At 39.6% G+C, this 24,000-nt stretch overlaps 1 protein-coding gene across 1 annotated transcript in view; it reads right to left on the bottom strand.

Annotated features, from left to right (window-relative positions):
- PLA2G4A (phospholipase A2 group IVA) overlaps positions 1–24,000 on the bottom strand; it is a 222,495-nt gene that overhangs the window by 59,561 nt on the left and 138,934 nt on the right. Inside the window, exons 13-15 of the mRNA XM_053693862.1 lie at positions 15,340–15,411; positions 13,017–13,259; positions 2,955–3,139 (exon numbers count right to left, since the gene is read on the bottom strand). Coding sequence (XP_053549837.1) covers positions 2,955–3,139; positions 13,017–13,259; positions 15,340–15,411 — 500 coding nt within the window. The remainder of the gene's footprint in view (positions 1–2,954; positions 3,140–13,016; positions 13,260–15,339; positions 15,412–24,000) is intronic.

The raw sequence follows: 24,000 nt of genomic DNA, 5'->3' as shown, positions 1-24,000 counted from the left end.
TTTGTTTTAACAGTTATGGTTCTTTTGTATTGTAAGCGCTCTATAGAGTATGACCCTATCACGAAGAATGGTGAGACTTTATTATGTTGTTCTAAAGTTTCTATTCACTAATTTGCAAGAGCTCTCTCCATGCATCACTAAAAAAGGGAATAAAACTCAAAATAAAACAGACACTCAAGTCAAAATTAATGTTTCATGATTCAGATATAGCAGCAATTTTAAACAACTTTCTAATTTACTTCCATTAACTAAATGTACACAGTATTTTTATATTTACACTTTTTTGAGTCACCAGCTCCTACTGAGCATGTGCAATAATTCACAGAATAAACATATATGCATTTGTGATTGGCTGATGGCTGTCACATGATACAGGAGGAGTGGAAAAATACATCACTTTTAAATATCTCAGAAGACAATCTACTACTCATTTGAAGTTCAGACTAAAAGCTATTGCATTTTCTTAGTATCATGCGTTGGTTATGCAAATCTACTGTATTTACTGGTCCTTAAAAGTTTTTACTTCAAGCTCCCTACTAGAAATACCAGAAAGCAAATTCTGTAACCTAAGGATGCTGCAAATTCTCTGAACATATACTTATCTTATCTCCCTTGATTGTAGCCAATTAGGACTAGCTGTAAATGGGTTTATTTATGCACTGTTTTAAGCAATCACATGATATAAAAGTAGGTTGGGCAAGTTTGCATAATACAGAATATGTGCTCCTTTGCTTCCTATGAAATGTTGGGCAAACACAGTAATTTTACTGTAAACCAAATGTATACGCACAAGTTACTTTGTATAGGATACGGAATATATATGTTAATAAAGAACAGGTCTTGGAACCCACAAGAAAAACATCTGTAGCTATACATTGTACATACATTACATATTTTCACAGGAAACTACAAGATTACAGACTTGCCAGGAAAGAGAAATCATTTAGTAAAAATAATATGCACTAGTGATCTTTTACGGGATATATTCGTTACACTTATCCTGGTCATTCCATCTAGAGGGACTGAATATTTCTCAGCTCCTACAACATAACCTTTATGATATATGTTTAGATCACATCTGTACAACAGACAGACCAGTAACATAATTAAACAAATTATCTATTTTATATTTAAATAGTAATATTACAAAAAATAATAATTAAACTTTCCTGATTCAGATAGAGCATAACATTTTAAACAACTTTACAATTTAATTCTGTTATGAAAGTTGCTTTGTTCTCTTGGTATCTTTTTTTTAAAGAGTAAAACTAGGTAGGCTCATAAGCACCCAGGAGTGTGCACGTGTCTTTACTACTCTATAGCAGCAGTGTTTTGCAACATTATTTGTAGCGTTGTTATACAATGTTGCAAAACATTGCTGCCATAGATTAGTAGAGACACGTGCACACTCCTGAGCTCTTATGAGCCTACCTAGTTTTACTCTTTAATAAAAGATACCAAGAGAACAAAGCAAATTTGATAACAGAAGTATACTGGAAAGTTGTTTAAAATCTATGTTCTATCAGAATCATAAAAGTTAAATTTTGACTTTACTGCCCCTTTAACATTTCTAAATCAAATTAATATCCTTTTTACTACAGTTATTTTTCAATAGTTAAACTCCACCCACATTTTATCTTATTTGGAGAAGCCAATCGGAGCTTTAGTCTGCAAACAACAAGGTTAGTCACTGTTATAGAGTTAGTATAAAATTAATTTATTTGCTGCTGCTGTTAATACATTAAATAAAATGTGTAGGGATGGGAATAGAGGTTGGAAGGAACAGAGAATACCTCAATTCTTAAATGTATCCTTATTTTAAATTGACGTTTGTATTGGATAAAAATAAAATGAAAAGTTTGCACATTCTACAAGGAAGACTGTTGATTTATTTAGCAGTAATAAAAACGTATCAACCAATAAGCTTTAAAGGGTCATTCTGGTCAAAACTGAAATGCACACAGATTAATAATAATATAATAATAACTAATAATAATAATAATTAGTATTTATATAGGGCCTTTCTCCCAGTGGGACTCAAAGTGCTTGTTCAGTGCTCGTTCTCAGAATGAACCAAATCGGCAGCTGAATAGCAATAGTTGTTATTACATCGTTGAATAGAAACATAGTTACAACATACATGTATTGGCAACAATGTTTCTAGTAAAAGTTATCACTGCATGTGCATATGAAGCATATCTAGATATTCTCAGTTCACCAGCATTTAAATACTGCAGCTGCTCAGAGAGCCAGCAGGGCTTGTTTCATGTCAGCAATTAGCACATTGAGTCATTACCAGTTGGCACAAGCACCTTCGGCTCTCTGAGCAAGTTCTATGTTTAAAATGCTGGTTTACAATGTATATTTAAATATACTTTTGAAACAGCTATAGCTTTTATTAGAAGCATTTTTGCTAATGCATGCATATTACAGAAATGCTTCTATTAAAAACTGAAATGCATCCATGTGAATTCCAATTTTCGCTGGAATGTCCCTTTAATAAGAATTAGGGAAACAAAATATCACTTTTAAATGCTTATTTTTCATATGGGTAAAATGTCCATTTAAACGTTACTTACACTCTTAGGGGTAGATATATTAAAGGTCGCGTGGACATGATTCACTGTAGCAATTCATGTCCGCTTGACCTCCCTGTATGTTGACAGCATTCGTTGTCAGCATTTAACATTGCACAAGCATTTGTGAAATGCTTGCGCAATGCCGCCCACCGCACACTCGCGGAAAACTGTCCGCTAGCAGGGGGTGTCAATCATCTCAATCGTATTGGATCAGGATGATTTCAGAGAAGTAGTTAAGGAGCAGCCGGAAACAATGGGCGTAGAAGGCAGCATTCGCTGCTTAATAAATCTACCCCAATATGTCAATAAATACAGATATTTTGCTTTTTTACAACTAAAACAAAAAAGTAACAAACATTTAAAAAGCTAGGTTACCTTAAATGGAGGGCTTGAATCACTCGGTCTTGCAGAAAAATCAAATGAAATAATTAGATCAACCCCTCGCTGTGGTCGTAAGATAAGAGGGTACGGTAAATTATAAGTAAGTCCGCTGTCCACAATATGTATTTTTCTGCTCTTCACATCCAGGGGCTCATATATTTGCTCAAACTCATCGGGGTCTGTATGAATATTAAAGGAAAAATCAGAGCGAAGCTGTACAGAAACACACAGCACAATCAAGTGGAGTAGTGGTGTTTTTTTCCTATTCAACCAAACTAAAATTGCCCTTGAAAACCTGTAATGTTCAGCAGAAAAATAAGTGTTCTGATTAAATTTAATCTGATTGGCAGATGTGATGCAGTGAAGCAAGGTCGCCTGCTGCTTTTTACTTAGAAATATTAGACATGTGCACTGGTGCAAACTTTACTCAAGAAGAAAAAAAAAAGGCTTTCATTTTGTCTGATATTCTCTCAGGGTCTTTTGGAATTTGTGTGTTACCAGAAATATATTCACCTGCTATTTCCTGTAGGGAGTGTCTTCTAAGCAGCTGGACAACAGCTTTAACTTTAATAAAGTTAAAGTAGTAGTTACTGCTACTATTGCTACAAACTCTGATACGGGTCCAGGATTCTCAAGAACAAGAGTAAAGCTTACATACTTACATACATATAGGCTGACATAATGACCAATCAACTGACAAGGACATTGCCATTTGCTAGATTCTTAGTAGCATAAATTACCACCTGCTGAAATGTATTTCCTGCTGATACAGTGACCACATTTTTTTTAAAAAATCAACAAAATGTTTTTATTAATTAATTAATTGACTCTTTAAAAGGACTGCTCTTCTGTGGCCCCATTACATATGCGACGTCACCCGCAAAAGCCGGCGACGCCGGTTTTTACGCAGTTTTGGTATCCAATATACAGCGCCACATATAAATGTGGCACGTTTATTTCACCCGTCCCACGCAATTTTTACTCCCATAAGCTAACATGGGACCACGTCGCAAATCGGTATCCAATATTCACCGCAAGGACTTACGTAGCGAAAATGGAGAAATCTTACTCCATTTTCACCTTGCCACACAAAGGCAGCCGCAGAAAGCCTTGCGCTGAGTATGGGAGCACCGTAACTCCCATAACTGCCTGCAAAAATAAACTAACATCTAACACATGCGCAATATCTATCTACCTGTCAACCGCAATCCCCCACCGCAATAACTAATAAAGTGTATTAAACCCTATATCTGCCATTAAACCCACACCACAACTAAAAATAAAGTATTAACCCCTAAATCCGCCAACCCCAACATCGCAATCTACCTAATAAAACTATTAACCCCATATCCGCCATTAACCCACAATGCCAACTACCTAATAAAGTAGTAACCGCTAAACCACCAAAGTCCACAACACAAATAAATAATTAAATTACTAAGCCCCCTAACCTAACACCCCCTAACCTAACACCCCCTAAATGAACCCAAATTACTTAATTACAAAATACTAAAGTTACTAACTATTAAAATTAAAAAACCTAACATTACTTTAAAAATAAAAAAAACTATGTATAAATTAAAGGGACAGTCTAGTCAAAATTAAAATTCTGCTGTAGACTGTCCCTTTAAGATACAATAAAAAAATTACAGAAAATAAAAAACAAAATTAACAAATTTTAAAAAATTATACCTAATCCCTATGAATATAACCCCTCCAAAAAAACACCCCCTAATCTAAGAATAAACTACCAATAGCCCTTAAAAGGTTTTTTTTGCAGGGCACTGCCCCAAGATAAACAGCTCCCCCCTAACAGTAAAATCCCCCATCCACCAAACCCCCCAATAATAAAAGAACCTAACACTAAAAAAACTAAACTGCCCATTGCCCTGAAAAGGTCATTTGTTTGGGCATTGCCCTTAAAAGGGCATTTAGCTCTTTTACGCATTGCCCAACCTAATCTAAATAAATAAAATTTTAAAAAACTAAAAAAAAAAACAAAGTCTAACCCCAAGGTTGGTACTCACCATTCCTGAAGTCCGGCGGAGAAGGTCCTGTCCCATGCGGTAAAGTCTTCTTCCAAGCGGCAACCTCTTCTTTCTTCTTCCAGGAACAATCCGGCGCAAAGCAGAGGGCGGAGCTGAAGACCGATGACCACGGAGCTGAAGACCGGCAACTGCGGACCCATGGAGAATGGAGGATCCTCTATGTACGATCGCCACCGTACACTGTATAGTGAATTTCAGGTACACGATTAAAAATGGTTCCCTTGAATTCCTATTGGCTCATTTAATTCTTCTAATTCAAATCAGCCAATAGGATGAGAGCTACTTAAATCCTATTGGCTGTTCAAATCAGTCAATAGAATTCATTAGCTCTCATCCTATTGGCTGATTTGAATTTGAAGGATCAAATCAGCCAATAGGAATTCAAGGGACGCCATTTTTAATGGTGTATCTTGAATTCACTATTCAGTGTATGGCGGCGATCATACGAAGAGGATCCTCCAGGCTCCATGGCTCCGCGGTCGCCGGTCTTCTGCTCCGCGGTCATCATTATTCAGCTCCGCGTTCTGCTCCGCGCCGAATTGTTCCTGGAAAAACAAAGAAGAGGTCGCCGCTTGGAAGAAGACTTCACCGCATGTGACAGGACCTTCTCCGTTGGACTTCAGGAACGGTGAGTACCAACCTTCGGTTAGACTTAGTTTTTTTTGTTTTTTTTTAGTATTTTGTAATTTAGGTAATTTGGGTTCAGTTAGGGGCTGTTAGGTTAGGGGGCTTAGTAATTTAATTATTTATTTGCGTTGTGCTCTTTGGCGGTTTAGGGGTTAATACTTTAATAGGTAGTTTGCGTTGTGGGTTAATGGCGGGTTGGGGGTTAATAGTTTTATAAGGTAATTTGCGATGTTGGGGTTGGCGGATTTAGGGGTTAATACTTTAATAGGTTTATTGCGGTGTGGGTTTGATGGCAAATATAGGAGTTAATAGTTTAATTAGGCATATTGCGTTGTGGGGGGTTGTCGGTTTAGGGATTAATACTTTTATTAGTTCCGATGTGGGTTTGATGACGGATATAGGGGTTTTACATGTCGGGCTTATTTTTGGGAGGCGTCTTAGACTGTTACGGGAGATTTGATATTTTTTCTATTTTTCTTAGGCGCCGACAGTTTCTAAAGTGCCGTAAGTCACTAGCGACTCCGGAAATTTGTATTGATGCTCATTTCTGGACATCGCTAGTTTATCCGACTTAGACACTTTATGAACTGCCTGCGCCCTATATGCAATAGCCCGATGTGCGAGGTGAAATTACAGATGGCGCGGGTTTCAGCGATTGCGCCGAAGCCTGCGCTGTATATGTAATCTCGCCCTTAATGTATTTCTGAGGAATGCAAAAAACAGCAACAATGCAACAATTAATCCAAAATAAAATGCCCTTATCTAATAAATATTTAAACTAGAACTTATTGGCCTGGTAATAAAAGGAAGCCAATAACTCTTTACACCAGCTGAATGATTTAACAATTTGAGTCTTAAAGGGGAAAATACATTTTCATGATTTAGATAAATCATGCAGTTTTCATAGACTTTACAACTGATGTCTTATCACTTTACTTAATTGTCTTGGTATTTTTTGATGAAAAGCATAGCTAGGTAGACCCAGTAGCACTAATGCAATTCTGGCTACACAGATATGCTTCTTGTAATTGGCTCACCAAATGTGACCAGCTAGCTCCCTGCAATGCTTTGCTCTAGAGCTGAGCTGACATTTTCAGGAGTTAAACAAGCAACAATGCAATAATGAAATTCTCTAACACATTTCTTTCTTTACACTTTTAGCTTCCTTTAACAACATCAGTATGAACTCAGCAATAGGTAACCAGGTTTAGAAAAACGTAAACATTATAGCGCTAACAAATTAGAACGACCCTTTCAGTAATTTTACAGTGATAGGCGTTTAATATATAAATGTTTCCCCAGTCACTACGTTATCTAGGTCAGTTATAAACAGCTGAATTTGTTCAATCTCTGAAGAAGACGAGGGAGTCATCTCGCACTTGCACCAGTTATCAGTAGTAATGCACCATTAAATCTAATTCCCCCCTCAATATGCTGTAGAATTTCATTAGTAAAATATGTGTCAGTTTGGTATGTGTGTGGCTGCTAGACCAGCAAGTGCAAAACTCTCTTTTTCCTGTGTAAGATCATTTTTTTTTCATGAAGTACAAAAACAGAACAAGCAATAGCCCTGATTCAGCAGTTTACTGCTAAACCTCACTGTATACAACCCCAGATGAGTGTCTTATAAGCAATTATGTCAGCTCTAAACTGCTGAGAGGTTTGATAGAAAATAACTGAAAAAAATGCAAGTTCCACAGAATAACACTATAACGGTATTGATTCTCATAGGATTCAGAGATGGGGAAACCACAGAAATTGCTCCTACTAATCAGAAGAACTCGTGCACATCTGTGGCTGCATTTCAAGATAAATTGTGTAAACATATTAACTATAACTATTCAGCCTTTCCCCCCCTCACCTCAGGATAACGATAATCATTTAAAGTAAATATATTAAAACGAAATAACTTCATTATGCATGTTTGTTATAAATCATAGTGGTATCTCCATAAAAACTTAAAATATAAGAATCTGCATAAACAGCAGAATTTCTAATATACTTAAAGGGACATTCCAGTCAAAATTGAAATCCACATGAATGCATTTTAGTTCTGAATAGAAGCATTTTTTTGTTAGCAAAAATGCTTTGAATAACAGCTATAGCTGTTTCAAAAGTGTATTTAAGTATGCACCGTGCACCAGCATTTTAAACACAGCACTCAAAGATGTAATTCATCTATGCACATTTAAATTTTGTTTGGAATGTCCCTTAAATATCTGTTTAAGTGTCACTATTATTTAGAGATAAAACATGCAATTTGTGCATATCAGATTTTAGGTTTCTGTAATTTAAACCAGCGAAGGAATCTGTCAGCAAAGTGTTTGTCATGGATACCAGACTGCCAGGGCCACCCTCCTACTGCCTGGTTCTCCCCTTATCAGACCAGTTTTGGCCTTTTCATGGCTTACAGGATCGCCCAGACTCTTCCTATTGCTTGTTTTGTAGTTTGTACATCCTCATGGAAGAGCTGATCTCTGACCGCCTAACCCCTCTCTGGCTGGCCGGGTTCCTGGAACTGCAGGCCGGCCACGAGCCGATTCATGACCACATGAACCCTTCACGGCTGGCCGGGCTCCTGGAACTGCCGGCCGACCACATCGCAACTGATACCCGCTAACATTTACCACAGGTCGCTCCAGAGCTCCGGTCTTTTGGGGATTGGTAGCCCCTAGGGAGGACCACAGGTGGGGTGATTGCAGGAAGGGAGCTTCCTTGGGAAGTGGGGGTTTCGGACACCCCCATCTCCATATCTTTCCCAGGCTTTAACTCCGGTCCCCAGTAATGGATCATGCCACTTTTTGGACTGTGGCATCTGGGGGCCGAGAACTTTCCAATAACACCCTGGAAGTGCCCTAGTGACCTAGATACTGTGTGGACTCTATGGGACTGTGGCTCCTATGGAGGCGCCGGGCTGTCTGGAGGGGTGGGAATAGTGGGAGATCTAGGGGTCAGATAAGACCCTTTTGTGTGTGTATATAAGCAGAGTGTGTGTCACAATAAAGCAGTTCTTGAATACTGGTCTTGTCTGGTTATTTGTGTGGACTCTGGCTATAATCACATTCAAGCTATACAGCTGCAGGCTCCAGGGAGGAAGCGGGACCCTTTGGCAGAGCTACCCAGTTGGGGTAGCCGGTATCCGTCACATTGGCTGGCAGTGGTGGGATCTGCTTCTTCCACACAGTTCCTGCTGACAGAGGAGAAGCACCACAGTAGCCTGCAACTATGGAAGCCAAGTTCCTATGGAGAGTACAAGAGGCACTGGCCCAGCTGGATGGTCCTGGATCAAAAAAGGACGAGCTGAGCTGGATGAACATTATCCTCCAGCAACTATGGAGGGAGGTGCTTCAACAAGAACAGGACTGTTATGGAAAGGTCCTCCCCACTGCTGATGAGATGTACTGAGTCCAACTAGACTTACAAGTGCCTTTCCTGGGAGAGCAGCCCAGGGAGGAATGGCTAACTACACTAGGTGAACTGGTCTAGGCAGAGATGTGGCTGGAGGGTGGCTACAAGGCCCTCCGATTACATGCTAATCAAGCGAGGCCATGGCTGGAGGATGACCCCCCAGAGGCCTTTGGCTTCACCGGCCCTGGATTACTATTTGAAAAGATGAAAGAAAATCCAGACTTTGGGAGCTCAGTGAAACTGAGAGTGAAGGACATTAGCATTTTCCATGAGAAACTGATGAATCTCTCGGGGGTACTCTGGCTGCTAGCATACAAGAGGCTGCTAGATCTCGTTAGGCAGCATGCCACAGATTCTGCAGGGAGCTATGGTGCAGCAATCAGGGATTTATGGGAATTTTCCTCAGAGGAGTGGCAACTAGGAATGAGCTACCAGGAGCTGCTAGACCACAATCAGCAGCCTGGCCCAGAGCTTATGGTCTTGGACAAGGGAGCCATCCCAGCAGAAGCGCTGGCAACAGGGCAGAGAGTCACTGACTTCTGCCCTACACCTGTGACATCTCTGGTGGTCCCATGGAGAGAAGGTAGTCATTCTCTAGCCCCAGACCCAGAGATTGTGGATTTAATTGACTTTTCCTCTGAGGAGGGAAAGACTGGTGAGCCTCCAGCCGAGATGGCAACAGGGCTGAGCACCGCTAGCCTCTTCCCAGCACTTGCAGCAGCTCCGGGAAACAAGGGAGAGGAGGTAGCTGACCTCTCTCCCCAGTGGTGGAACCCATTTCAGGAAAAGGAGAAAGCTAGTCTTTCTCCCCGGTGGCAGAGCCATTCCCAGGGAGCGGAGGTAGCTGACCTCCATCCCCAGCGACAGAACCGCTTCCAGGGAGAGAAAACAGCCAGTCTCACTCCCTAGCGGCAGAGCCAGTTCCAAGGAGCAGAGGTAGAAATGGCAACAGGGCTGAGCACCGCTGGACTCTGCCCAGCACTTGCAGCAGCTCCAGGAAACAAGGGAGAGGAGGTAGCTGACCTTTCTCCCCAGCGGTGGAACCCCTTTCAGGAAGAGGAGACAACCGGTCTCTCTTTCCAGTGGCAGCGCTAGTTCTGGTCTCTCTCCCCAGCGGCAGATCAGTTTCCAGATAGAGGAGGTAGCAGACCTCTCTACCCAGCGGCAAAGCCATCCCCAGGGAGAGGAGGTAGCTGACCTCCCTTCCCAGTGAAGGAACCCCCCTTCAAGGGATAGAAGACAGCCTGTCTCCCTCCCCAGCAGCAGAGCCAGTTCCAAGGAGCAGAGGTAGCCAACCTCCCTCCCCAGTGACAAAACCCCTCCCTGGGAGAAGAGACAACCGGCCTCTCTCCCCAGTGGCAGAATCCGCTCCAGGGAGAGGAAACAGCCAATCTCTCTCCCCAGCGGCAGAGCCATCCCCAGGGAGTAGAGGTAGCTGACCTCCCTCCCCAGCAACAGAACAACTTCCTGGGAGAGGAGACAGCCAGTCTCTCTCCCCAGTGGCAGAGTCATTCCCAGGGAGAACAGGTAGCCGACCTCCCTCCCCAGCAGCCAATCAGTTTCCAGGGAGGGGAGGTAGCTGACCTCTTTCCCCAGCAACAGAACCCCTTTCCGGGAGAGGAGAAAGCTGGTCTCTCTCCCCAACGGTCAGCATCCTCACCCCCCCGGCGGCAGTGGCCAACCACCAAAGTGGAAGGGAGCTTGGGGCTGGACCATCCGGCTACCTCAAAGCCAGTGGGGGAGATGTAACAGAAGCCTCTGTTACTTTCAGAGAGGAACGCAGGCCAGCCTCCTTCCCACCGACTATGGACCCTGGAACTTGAAAGGATTCTGTCTTTTGGAAGGTGGGTGCCCTGGGAACATGTGGAGGGCTTTTGCCCTGGAGTCTGGGTTGCCCCTCTTCCCCGAGTTCCCAGAGATTCTGGGAGGTGGAGGACCCTGGTGCAAAATGAGGGTTCCAGTGGCTGAGAAGGCAACTAAGGGTGCTTCTGACATCACTGCCTTCTCCCAATCCGGGAGGATTTTCCAGTAGGGGGGAGTGAGAACAAAGCCCCCACCTGTGAACCTCAGGAATGCAGGGCAGTCTGCCCGGTACCCGACCTTGGGCTGCAGCAGCCCCAGCTACCCTCCCTTCTTTCCAGCAACCGATGCCTTTTTATGAGAAAGTCAGGAGTCCACTCTGTTAGTGTTGCTTGTGGGTGGACACCTGTTATGGGGCACAAGTTGGAACCCTGTTTTGGGGAACTGAGTGACGAGACTTGGTCTTATGTGGATATCCCTGCACCCCAGGGTGCAGGGGATGAATACCAGCAGGGACCGACAGTGATGCCACGAACCCAGGCAGAGGGTAAAGTACTTTATGGTTTATGTGTGTTGGTGTTGTCTGGTGGGAGATGTTGTAAGGGGTGGGATGACCTCTCCCAGCAACCTACAATTGGAGGGCCACCCCCGGACCGCCTCAAGCTGATCCTTTGGGGTCTAGCCTGGTCTGCCGGATTAGAAGGGGAAGCACTGTCATGGATACCAGACTGCCAAGGCCACCCCCACCCCCTACTGCCTGGCTCTCCACTTATCACACCAATTTTGGCCTTTTCATGGCTTATAGAATCGCCCAGACTCTTCCTATTGCTTGTTTTGTGGTTTGTACATCAAGGAAGAGCTAACCTCTGACCGCCTAACCCCTCTCTGGCTAGGTTGGGCTACTGTAAATGCCGGATGGCCGCACCGCAGCGGGTACCAGCTAACATTTACCACATGTCGCTCCAGCTGCCCCTTGCCCCAGAGCTCCGGTCTTTTGGGGATTGATAGCCCCTAGGGAGGACCAGAGGTGGGGTGATTGCCTTAAGGGAGCTCCCTGGGGAACCTGGGGTTTTGGACACCCCCACCTCCATATCTTTCCCAGGCTGTAACTTTAGTCCCCAGTAATGGATCATGCCACTTTTTGTACTGTGGCATCTGGGGACCCTGGAAGTGCCGCCGCTTCCCCGGGATCATCACGAAACCATGACCTAGGTACTGTGGGGGCTCTATGGGACTATGGCTCCTTTGTAGGCGCCAGACTGTCTGGAGAGGCGGGAGATCTAGGGGTCAGATAAGACCCTTTTGTGTGTATATAAGCAGAGTGTGTTTCACAATAAAGCAGTTCTTGTTTCACCTGAATACTGGTCTTGTCTGGTTATTTGGGTGGGCTCTCGCTATAATCACTTTCCAGCTATACAGCTGCAGGCTCCAGGGAGGAAACAGGATCCTTTGGTGGAGCTACCCAGTCGGGGTAACCGGTATCCGTCACAGTGTTGTTGTTACTATTATTACTACTATTATTATTATTATTACTAGTATTACTATTTTTAATACTATTATTAGTATTATTATTATTATTATTATTACTAGTATTACTATTATTATTATTATTACTAGTATTACTATTATTATTATTATTACTACAATTATTATTTCTATCATTTTTATGTTGCAAAAAAAAAAAATACAAAAGAACCAGAAAATACATTAAAAAAAATAAAAATTAGACATTTATTTTTAGGAGAAATAATTTGTCAGAAAAAAAAAATTTTGTTTTGTCCAATATCCTAAGAGGGAACATCTTCAAGGCAGCAGAGGAGCGGCTGGACAGCAGTTAAATTAAATGGTAGATAATGCTACAAGCCAGCAGCAGTAGAAATATCAAGCCTTTAGTGCAATGGTTTTAACCACATGAACAAATCAATTAATACTTTGTTTTTACAATACATTAATTTGTTCAGTTATTCATTAAAGGGCCCATTTGTTTTGCTTTTTTTAAACACATACAAAGAATACAGCAAAATTTGTGATGTTTTTGCATCCTAAATCTAAATGCACATCTCTTCTAAAAAGTGGGTGTTATCTAGAAACTATTATTATTTAAATCTGATACCTTAAAGTATGTTTGACACTAAACATTACCCACAGCATTCATTTTGTCATACTGTTTTACCTGCAACCGCAGCATCCAGCTCGTCTTCATCTACAGACTCCTGGGGTTGCAGTCCAGCCCGTGGGGACAAGGGATAGTACGTGTTTATGTTTAAGCCAAGCATGAAATTATGAACTTTTCCAGCTCTTCCTTCCCGGGTATTAAAAAGAGCAGAATCACTGACAAGAAACTTAAACATTCGCTGGCCCCAACTGTCCTGGTTTCTTCTCAGATACTCCGCCTCTGCGTCAGCATTTTCAGTACCTGCAGCATATTATGAGGAGAATTCTAAGCGTAGCATGTAGCCAAATGGTAACATGGAGATTATTATAGACAATAATGTTGTGCAACAAAACAAAAATGTTAGGTTTTCTTATTGTCTCTGTGTGTGCACAGATTAATTAGGTTTTATGATAATGTCACCAGTACATAATAGAATGAATATAAAGAGATCTTGGTAGGCTACGTTTAACGATATCTGCATTTAGTCTGTCAAAGTCCTTGTTGGGGGCCTACAGATTTGCCAAAACTATGGAATCTATGTTACACTTTCTAGAACTCACCTGAAGTAATGGATACATGAAGGAGAAAGTCTACAGTCAGCAAATTCCATATAAAAAATCCCCAGGTCTGCAGTTTACTCGTTCAGTATGTGGTGGGGTACAAGATGAACATTAAAGTAAAAAAATATTTATGATTTAGATAGAGCATACAATTTTAAACAACTTCCCAATTGACTTATTTGATCAAATGTGCTTTGTTCTCTTGGTATCCTTTGTTAAAGTGTTAACATAGGCAGGCTCAGGAGCTAGGTGAACACATCTGGTGAGCCAACGACAAAAGATATATGTTACATAGAAAAAGAAGAATAAGGTAGCACTTAGCACACACTGTATCTACAACATAAGAAATAGACATCAAATGAGAGAAGTAAAAAAAATAAAACTTAAAGGGACACTAAACTCAATTTTTTTTCTTTCATGATTCAGATAGAGCATGCAATTTTAAGCAACTTTCTAATTTACTCCTATTCTCAATCTTTCTTCATTCTCTTGCTATCTTTATTTAAAAAAAACAGGAATCATCTAAGAATAGGAGCCGGACAATTTTTTGTACAGCATCTTGGTTGCGCTTGCTGATTGGTGGCTAAATGGGCAGGCTCCTTAGCATAGATTCCTTTTTTTTTTCTCAAATAAAGATAGCAAGAGAATGAAGAAAGATTGATAATATGAGTAAATTAGAAAGTTGCTTAAATTTGCATGCTCTAGCTCAGTGTTTTTCAACCAGTGTGCCGTGGCACACTAGTGTGCCATGAGAGATCCTCAGGTGTGCCACGGCAGACTGACAACAGTGTGACATATTTTTTAAACTTTGCTTGTTTTTTACTCCCAGTGCAGGGGTAGTTTGTAGGAGGCATGGCATAACAGCACAATACTTACAGTATGTGTGAGTGTGTGTGTATGTGTATATATATATATGCTGTATTAGGCTACAATGTGTGATTTTTTTAAAATTTTGGGATGGTGGTGTGCCACAGGATTTTTTAATGTAAAAAAAGTGTGCCACGGCAAAAAAAAGGTTAAAAATCACTGCTCTAGCTGAATCATGAAAGAAAAAAAAATGTGTTTAGTATCCCTTTAACTTTTAAATCACAAAAACATTAAAATACAGATGATTAAAACATGGCATACAACCATATCAGGAGCTTAGGAGCTGGCTGTAACCATTAATAAACAATTACAGAATTACTAAATACAAGCACAAGGAGGTTTCTTATGCTGCATAGATAAAATAAAAAAAATCTCCCTCATATAAATTGTGTGAAGTCGCCTTCTCTCACAATCTATCAATTCAACACAATTGCTATAGGCAAAAAAGTTTTAGGGTATAAACCCTCCCAGCGTAAATCTATCAAACAAATCACAAATTTAAATCCCCGAAAATCTCTACCCAGTTCCTAAGCAAGTGAACTTATTGTGCGTTTTTTCAAAGGCGATTTAAAACACCTTTATTTGCAGTAAGAGGAATATATGCAGCCACCAATCAGCTGCTAGCTCCAACTAGTGCATTGCTGCTCCTAGAACTACCTAGATATGCTCTTCAACAAAGGATATCAAAAGAATTAAGCCACTTTGATAAAATAAGTAAATTGGGAAGTTCTTTAAAACTGCATGCTCTGTCTGAATTATGTCTTTATTATCCCTTCAAGCAATCAGAAGCAGAGTATCAGATCACATAAATGTATGTGATGTATCCAAGTCACAAGCCACGAACATTAGTCTGACGCTTCGGTAGGTTAGGTTACATTTTTTTTTATGAGATTGTAAAGAAATAAATATTTTACCTTTTGGACCATCCATCTCATCATCACTGTCAGAGCCATCCGTGGACACAATGTGCTTTGGTTTAATGTTCTCTGATTAAAAAAAAAAAAATTAAAATTAGTGTTTAAGATCATAAATCAATATCTAACAACATTTTAAAAAAAATATGACAACATTCAGTAATACACAACCGTTTGTCCCAGTGTCTGTAGCACCACATAGAGTAATAAAGACCTCAGCAGAAGAACCAGGAACTCTTTAGATGGCCAAAATAGTTTAAAAATTACATTCTCTAATTCAATAGAGATTGTCATTGTAAGACTATCAACCCCATAGTACTGTGTTTTTAAACCCCGCAAAGGGGTTAAACACACAGTAGAAGTGTCGCTCAGAACCTGGGGAGCATTGTTGGTCCTGAGCGAAACCCGCTGCTGATCCAATCAGCAACACTAGTCACATGACATGATGTGTGAGTAGCGCTGCTATTTGGATCAGTGTCAGGTTCCGCTCGGGACCCACTTCTACTATGTGTTTTTACCCCTTTGTGTTGGTTAAACACACAGTAGTGCAGGGGCTGATAGTCTTAAAATTACATGTTCTAAAAAATTAAAGCTGGTCACTTTTCAACTATAATGGCTCTCCCATTATTGAGACCCAGTGCACACATTTCTCTATATTACTCCACAAAACATAAGGCCTATCTATCAAGCTGTCAACCTAAAATGCTCCGGAATTCCACATTGTAATTGTTGCGAGATTGATCCGATTTAGTTATCTAAGCCTACAGACCGGCAAATGTTGAAATTCGTGACGTAACATACGAACCGACGATCTCAATCCGACACAGATCGATGCTTACGTCATTATAAATGTTCCTAATACACATTCGGCTCTATCTGACACTTTTTCCCAGTTATCAAACTTTTAACAGGTACGCTTGCAGCTATTTGGACGCATCGTACCTGGTTTTCAATCCGCCACCCTGGAGGCCGCGGATGCCATAGAAATCAATGGGAGTCTGAAAGCAGCGAAAGCTTATGTTCGATGCTGCAAGACAAAGAAATATAACTCATTGATTTCTATGATAGAAAACAAGTAACATTTACACCTAACACCCTAGCATAAACCCTGAGTCTAAACACCCCTAATCTGCCGCCCCTGACATCGCCACAACCTAAATAAAATGTATTAGCCCCTATTCCGCCGCTCCCCGCCACTGCCGCCACTAAATAAACGTATTAACCCCTAAACCTATGGCCTACCACATCACTACCACTAACTAAACCTATTAACCTCTAAACTGTCAACCCCCACATCGCCAAAAACTACATTAAGCTATTAATCCCTAAACCTAACAACCCCCTAACTTTAAATTAAAATTACAACATCCCTATCTCAATATAAATTAAAACTTACCTGTTAAATTAAAATAAACTATTTAAAACTATTAATTAAAGGGCCACTGTAAGTAAATATTTTCTATGCCTGTTACTAACTAACTACCCCAAATACGCTTTTTATCAATAGCATTTCATTAACATATCTCTACCGTATATCAGAAATCTTGTCTGCAAATTTAATTATTTTCCAAACCCTCTCCGTGGGTATCCTTTGCTCTGTACCAATCCGTTTACAATACCTAGGTTTCAAAATGGCGCTTTAAACACAAAGTTATTGGTTTAAGTATTTTGAACACTCAGTGCTGAAAATAGTGGGCAGGATAACGTGACATCATCGGCGAATAAAAGATATAACTTTTAGAACGTTATGGAGAAAATATAGGTCAGTAGGTTTTAATTAATGTTTATTAACTTTAATATGTTAGTTGTTTAGCTTAAAAATTATAACAGAAAGTAATCCTTTAACCTACCCTATTATACTACAATTCAATTAAAATACCAATAAACTAAATTACATATTAAAGAAACCTAACCCTGCTCAAATTACAATTAAACATTATTACAAGTACTAAATTGCAAACAAAAACAAACACTTAGTTACAAAAACAAACACTAAATTATGAAAAATAAAAAACCAAATGATCAAAAATAAAAAAGAATTACACCTAATCTAATAGCCCTATCAAAATTAAAAAGCCCCCCCCCCCAAAAAAAATAAAAGAAACCCTAGCCTACAATAAACTACCAATGGCCCTTAAAATTGCATTTTGTGGAGCATTGCTTTAAAGATATCAGCTCTTTTACCTGTAAAAAAAAATAAATACAAACAACCCCCCAATAGTAAAAATAACCTAAGCTCCCCATTGCCCTGAAAAGGGCATTTGTATGGGCATTGCCCTTAAAAGGACATTTAGCTCTTTTACATGCCCAGACCCTAATCTAAAAATAAAACCCACCCAAAAAAATCCTGATGATCCACTTACAGTTCTTGAAGTCCCGCTTGAAGGATCCATCCAGCCGAAGAAGTCCTCATCCAGGCGGCAAGAAGTCTTCATCCGGGCAGCCTCTTCCATCTTCATCCAGCCAGAGAAGTCCTCATCCAGGCGGCAAGAAGTCTTCATCCAGACGGCATCTTCTATCTTCATCCATCCGGTGCGGGCGGGTCCATCCTGAAGACATCCGGTGGGGAGCATCCTCTTCATACAGTCACCGCCGTAAACTGGAACTTCAATGCAAGTTATGCCATCCAAGATGGTGTCCCTTGCATTCCTATTGGCTGAAAGATTTCAATCGGCCAATAGGAATTAGAGCTGCTAAAATCCTATTGGCTGAGCAGCTCTCATTCTATTGGCTGTACCAATCAGTCAATAGGATTTGAGCTCTCATTCTATTGGCTGATTGGAACAGCCTATAGGATGAGAGCTCAATCCTATTGGCTGTTTGGAACAGCCAATAGGATTTTAGCAGCTCTAATCCTATTGGCTGATTGAAATCTTTCAGCCAATAGGAATGCAAGGAACGCCATCTTGGATGGCGTCACTTGCATAGAAGTTCCAGTTTACAGTGGCGACTGTATGAAGACGATGCTCTGCGCTGGATGTCTTCAGGAAGGACCCCCTCCGGATGGATGAAGATAGATGATGCCATCTGGATGAAGACTTCTTGCCGACTGGATGAGGACTTCTCCGACTGGATAAAGATGGAAGAGGCTGCCCGGATGAATACTTCTTGCCGTCTGGATGAGGACTTCTCCAGCTGGATGGATCCTTCAAGCGGGACTTCAAGAACTGTAAGTGGATCGTCAGGGGTTAGTATTTTTTTAAGGGTTTTTTGGGTGGGTTTTATTTTTAGATTAGGGTCTGGGCATGTAAAAGAGCTAAATGGCCTTTTAAAGGGCAATGCCTATACAAATGCCCTTTTAAGGGCAATGGGGAACTTAGGTTATTTTAGATAGGTTTTTTTATTTGGGGGGTTGGTTGGTTGGGTGGTGGGTTTTACTGTTGGGGGGTGTTTGTATTTTTTTACAGGTAAAAGAGCTGATATCTTTGGGGCAATGACCCACAAAAGGCCCTTTTAAGGGCCATTGGTAGTTTATTGTAGGCTAGGATTTTTTTTTATTTTGGTGGGCTTTTTTACTTTTATATGGCTATTAGATTAGGTGTAATTCTTTTTTATTTTTTATAAAAAAAATTTTTTTTTATTTGTCGTAATTTAGTGTTTGTTTTTTTTGTACTTTTAATAATGTTTAATTGTAGATTTAAATAATTTTAGTAGGGTTAGGTTTCTTTAATATGTAATTTAGTTTATTTAATTGGTATTTTAATTTAATTGTAGTATAATAGTTAGGGTAGGTTAATAAATAGTTTAAAATAGTTTATTTTAATTCTACAGGTAACTTTTAATTTATATTAAGATAGAGATGTTGTAATTTTAATTTAAAGTTAGGGGGTTGTTAGGTTTAGGGGTTAATAGCTTAATGTAGTTTTTGGCGATGTGGGGGGCTGATGGTTTAGGGGTTAATACGTTTATTTAGTAGTAGTGATGTGGGGGCCAGAGGTTTAGGGGTTAATACGTTTATTTAGTAGCGGCGGTGTCGGGGAGTGGCGGGATAGGGGTTAATAAGTTTATTTAGGTTGCGGCGATGTCGGGGAGCGGCGGGATAGGGGTTAAACATTTTAGTATAGTGGTGGCGTTTAGTGAAATGGTATAAATAAAGTTGGGAAAAGCCAAATAGACGCGAGATCGATGACTGCTAGTTAACAACAGTCCGATGCAAATCACCCGTACTCGGTGCGCGTCTTTTTGCTGGCTTTTTTCATAAATAAGGAGAGCGTTTGATTTTACAAATTCTAGTGTAAAAATGCCTAAAGGAATAATGCAGAATTGAGTATCACTCAGATGTAGAGTTGGGAATCTGCTTTATCCAGTAGCCCTGAACAACTGTAGATTAAAAGCAATATTTAATTTGGCATCACTAGGTATATGTCTAAAGTCACATGGGAAAAAACTATTGTTCAGTAAGAATGAGAAAAGACAAACTATTTTTAAACCTCTTTTGCCAGGAAACTGTAAGCAAGAGATACCATAATGTTAAAGAACTACGTTCCCACAATAATAAAGAATATAAACCTAGCAACATAAAAGTAGATAGTTAAAAGGAAATTAAAACCATTTCTAACATAAATGTTCACAGTGCAACAGAATTTTGCAGCGCCCTTGAACGAAATGATAAAACTTCTAATAATAATTTTAAAAAGGTTTTTCTAATATAGGGGTCAATTTCAATCTTGTTGATCGTCTTTTTCCTCTGATTTATGGCTCCCGATACGCCTTTTTCAACATCAGAATGATGGCGCAATGCAAATGATAACACGCCTTTTTCAATATCAGAATAATGGCGCAATACAAATAACACAATTCTCCTACTGGAAAAATACCAGATCAGACACTGGAGAAATCATCTATATGCTACACACAATCCCCCCGAACGTGAGCTATAGACTAAATATTGACAACAAAATGGACACATTGAATCCAACAACCAAAGGCATTTGACAAATGCTCAACACCCGGAGATCGAATGATAACACACATCAGATAAAGAATACCGAGATCGGTCACCAATCTGCACATGCTCACATCCCGAAAACAAGATGGCTCTGCCCATGCCAACAATAGCGCTTTTTAATGATGATTGAATCCTGTCAAATACAGAAAGACACTGAACACGTCATCACCATCAATTAAAAACACAAAGAATATCTACAAGATATTGACAGTTGCGATATGCAGAGAGCGAGAGAGAGAGAGATAGGGAGGAGACTGTCGGGTGAGAACGCTGCACCAGCAGAATGAGGATGAGTGGCCTGGTCAGTTGGCGAGAGCAGCTAGGTAACAAGGAGAGCAGTTTTATTATGTTGTGTTTTTTGGTGCCATTATCCATTATTAACAGTGTTGTTGTGGGGAAATGCAGATTGAATATCGTGGGAGTTATCAAACTCAACTGTTTTTAACTCAGTAAGATAGTGATTGTTCTGATAAAAAAAAAAGGCTGAACACGTTAAATATTGGTCTCTGTTTATTTCAATATGTATATTTAGGGAAAGTGATATTATATTTGATTTTAGAACAAAATATTTGCAGTTTGATTTTCCCCACTGTTTGTTTCTGGGGGGGGGGGGGGTCTTCTATTGATTTTTTCTTAGACCTTGATAAGCTACATACTTATCATTCATGCAGAGATTACAGACATAAGGAGTACACATTGATGCTATTGAAATACAACCAAATAAAACCTAATTCTGCTTAGACAGTAAAAATAAAATATTTGAATAAATTAGTATATTGAACATGTGGTGTCATCTGTGAAGTCATACTGTATGATCAGTGATGTCATTCATGAGCTCATATGCAATGTCATATTTGCTTTCTGTGAGCAGCAGGAAAAAAGCCTGAAGAATATTATTTTATAAGTTTCCTATATGCATACAGTATATACATTTATGCATTCAGTGCTTATGAAGAAGAACCTAAAGGGACAGTAATCATTTAATATTTAAGCAATGTACATATTAATATATATAACTTTGAACAGGAAGGATGCACAAGTACATATTCTATGGCGTAGACTAAGCAAGCGGAAAGTATAACTCAGTCACAGAGATGCAGCTCAGACTCTGTTGATTGCAAACAGTCAAAAAGGGCACTATTGATATAGAATAGGGTGACCAGACATCCTGTTTTTAATGGGAATTTTTTGAAGGGGCAACAAAATGTCCTGTTTTTTTCTTCTCATGACATTTTACTTATTTTATTTTGTTATTATATGTGCAACAATTGCGCTGGTATAATTTGCATGTCCATCACAGAGCTATGGCAGGCAATATCTGCAGCTGTTAACAGCTCTTCTGCAGCCAGGGAACTACAGCTCTCAGCATTCTGTAGTGATGGACATATGTAATGTGAGGTGAGAGAAGTCTGTGTGCCTTTTTGGTGGTGTCTGATTAGGATTGGGGGAGGGCTGCTTTTGAGCAAAGAGAGAGTTGAGCAGCAGAGACAGAACAATTGAGCTTTGAACAGAGACCAGCTAAAAATCCGAGAGAGAGACTTGAAAAGCAGAGACAAGGCTGATCAGCAGAGAGAATATTCTGTGAGTTTTTAGTTAACAACTACTAAAGGGACATGAAACCCGTTTTTTTTTCTTTTGTGATTCAGATAGAGCATACAATTTTAAACAACTTTCCAATTTAATTTATCAATTTTGCTTCATTCTCTTGGTTTTATTGTGTTGAAGGAGCAGCAATGCACTACTGGGAGCTAGCTGAACACATTGGTAAGCCAATGAAATGATGCATATATGTGCAACCACCAAACAGCAGCTAGCAACAAATGATACCAAGGGAACTAAGCAAATTAGATAAAAGGAGTAAATTGGAAAGTTGTTTAATTGTTTGTTCCATCTGAATCACAAAAGAAAAAAATGGGTTTCATGACCCTTCATGTATTTGTTATCTCTTGTGAATATTATGTTTATATTAGCAAATCTGTGAGGGTGTGAGAGGTAGATTTTTTTTCCAAAGTATATAAAAAAAAGGGCCATACATAGATGGAGTCTTCGGCATAGCCAACCAAAAAGATCACCAGTTACGACTGATAGGGATTACAGTGCCTGATATATATCGTTATCTATATGTTTTCAGTAATGTTGCATGTGAAGCTGTTCATTTATAACCCTAAAAATTATGGCAACTTTTATTTCCTTTATTAATTCATTTGTAAAGAAATGCTATAACCAAAACCTAGGTCTAATCATTTATCCTTTTGTTTTGGGTCTGTTGTGTGTCATTGATGAAGTGTCATTTGTTCCCCTCAGATCTGATCACCCTCATACAGGGGATCCGGTCACACTTTGCTCTTGGGCCGAGTGCAGTCTATTTATGCCTCTGATAAAATGCATTTCAACACAAAAATGTGTCTACGTTGTCAAATTCTCATACATGTACGTTACAAAAATCAAATCAAATCTGAAATAAACTGCCGGCCTTTTCACTTGTGTCATTGCAAGCATCGGTGGTTATTGTAAAATACTATAAATCTATTTATAGTCTTGTAGGCAGATTTTTGTTTTATACCAAACATTATAATCTTCCTCACCGCAAACATTCCACTTTAGAGGAAGGCAAAACCCAATCTGCAAACATGACTTTCTTAATGAAATCGCATTTGTTTACTGTGAAAAAATCTACACAAATCTTTAATTAAACAATGATACACTGCACTGCAATCTTCTATTGGGAGAGCGCTATTATATGTTATTATGACTAATAATTGTACAAAGGAATGCCGGTAACTACAGCACAGAATGACCATATTCTAAAAATAAAGAATGGGGGGGGGGGGGGGGAGAAAAATTCCCTGAAGAAAAACTTGAACACTGAAAATCAAGGTGTTAGTAATAAACGTGTAAAATTTAATTTAAAGGGACAGTCTAGTCAAATCAAACTTTCATGACCCAGATAGGACATGTCATTTTAAACAACTTTACATTTTATTTTTATCATCAAATTGTCTTTGTTCTCTTGGTATTCTTAGTTGAAAGCTAAAGCTAGGTAGGTTCATATGCTAATTTCTAATCCTTTGAAAGCTGCCTCTTATATGAATGAATGTGAGAGTTTTTCACAGTTAGAGGGTGTTAGTTCTTGTGTGCCAAATAGATAACATTGTGCTCATTCCTGTGGAGTTACTTATGTGAGGGCACTGATTGGCTAAAATGCAAGTCTTTCAAAAGAACTGAAATAAGGGGATAATCTGCAAAGGCTTAGATACAAAAGTAATCACAGAGATAAAAAGTATATTAATGTAACTGTGTTGGATATGCAAAACTGGGGAATGGGTAATAAAGGGATTATCTATCTTTTTAAACAACAAACATACAGCAGTAGACTGTTCCTTTAAGGTTAAGATGACATTTGATGCTTATTACAATAATATTTTATACTGACATCAATTATAGAATCAACAGTTACTGTCACTAATATTGTCATAATGTTAAAGGGACATTATACACTCATTTTTCATATGCAAAAGAAGGGGGAGGGGGGAGGGTCTTATTTACCACTTGCAGTGGGCTTTCCAACTACCTTTTCAACAGAGCCAAACTGACAGCTTCTAAATAAGTTTTTACACAGTTTTATACTGGATTTTTATATCAGTATCTGTGCATCTTATTCTATATAGTAGTGTCTATTACATGCAGTTATATGAAAATGAGTGTATACTGTC

The sequence above is a fragment of the Bombina bombina genome, chromosome 10 (genome assembly GCF_027579735.1).
Source record: "Bombina bombina isolate aBomBom1 chromosome 10, aBomBom1.pri, whole genome shotgun sequence".
Taxonomy (NCBI): domain Eukaryota; kingdom Metazoa; phylum Chordata; class Amphibia; order Anura; family Bombinatoridae; genus Bombina; species Bombina bombina.
Note: the sequence above shows the minus strand (reverse complement) of the source record. Positions and strands in the feature narration are given on the sequence as shown.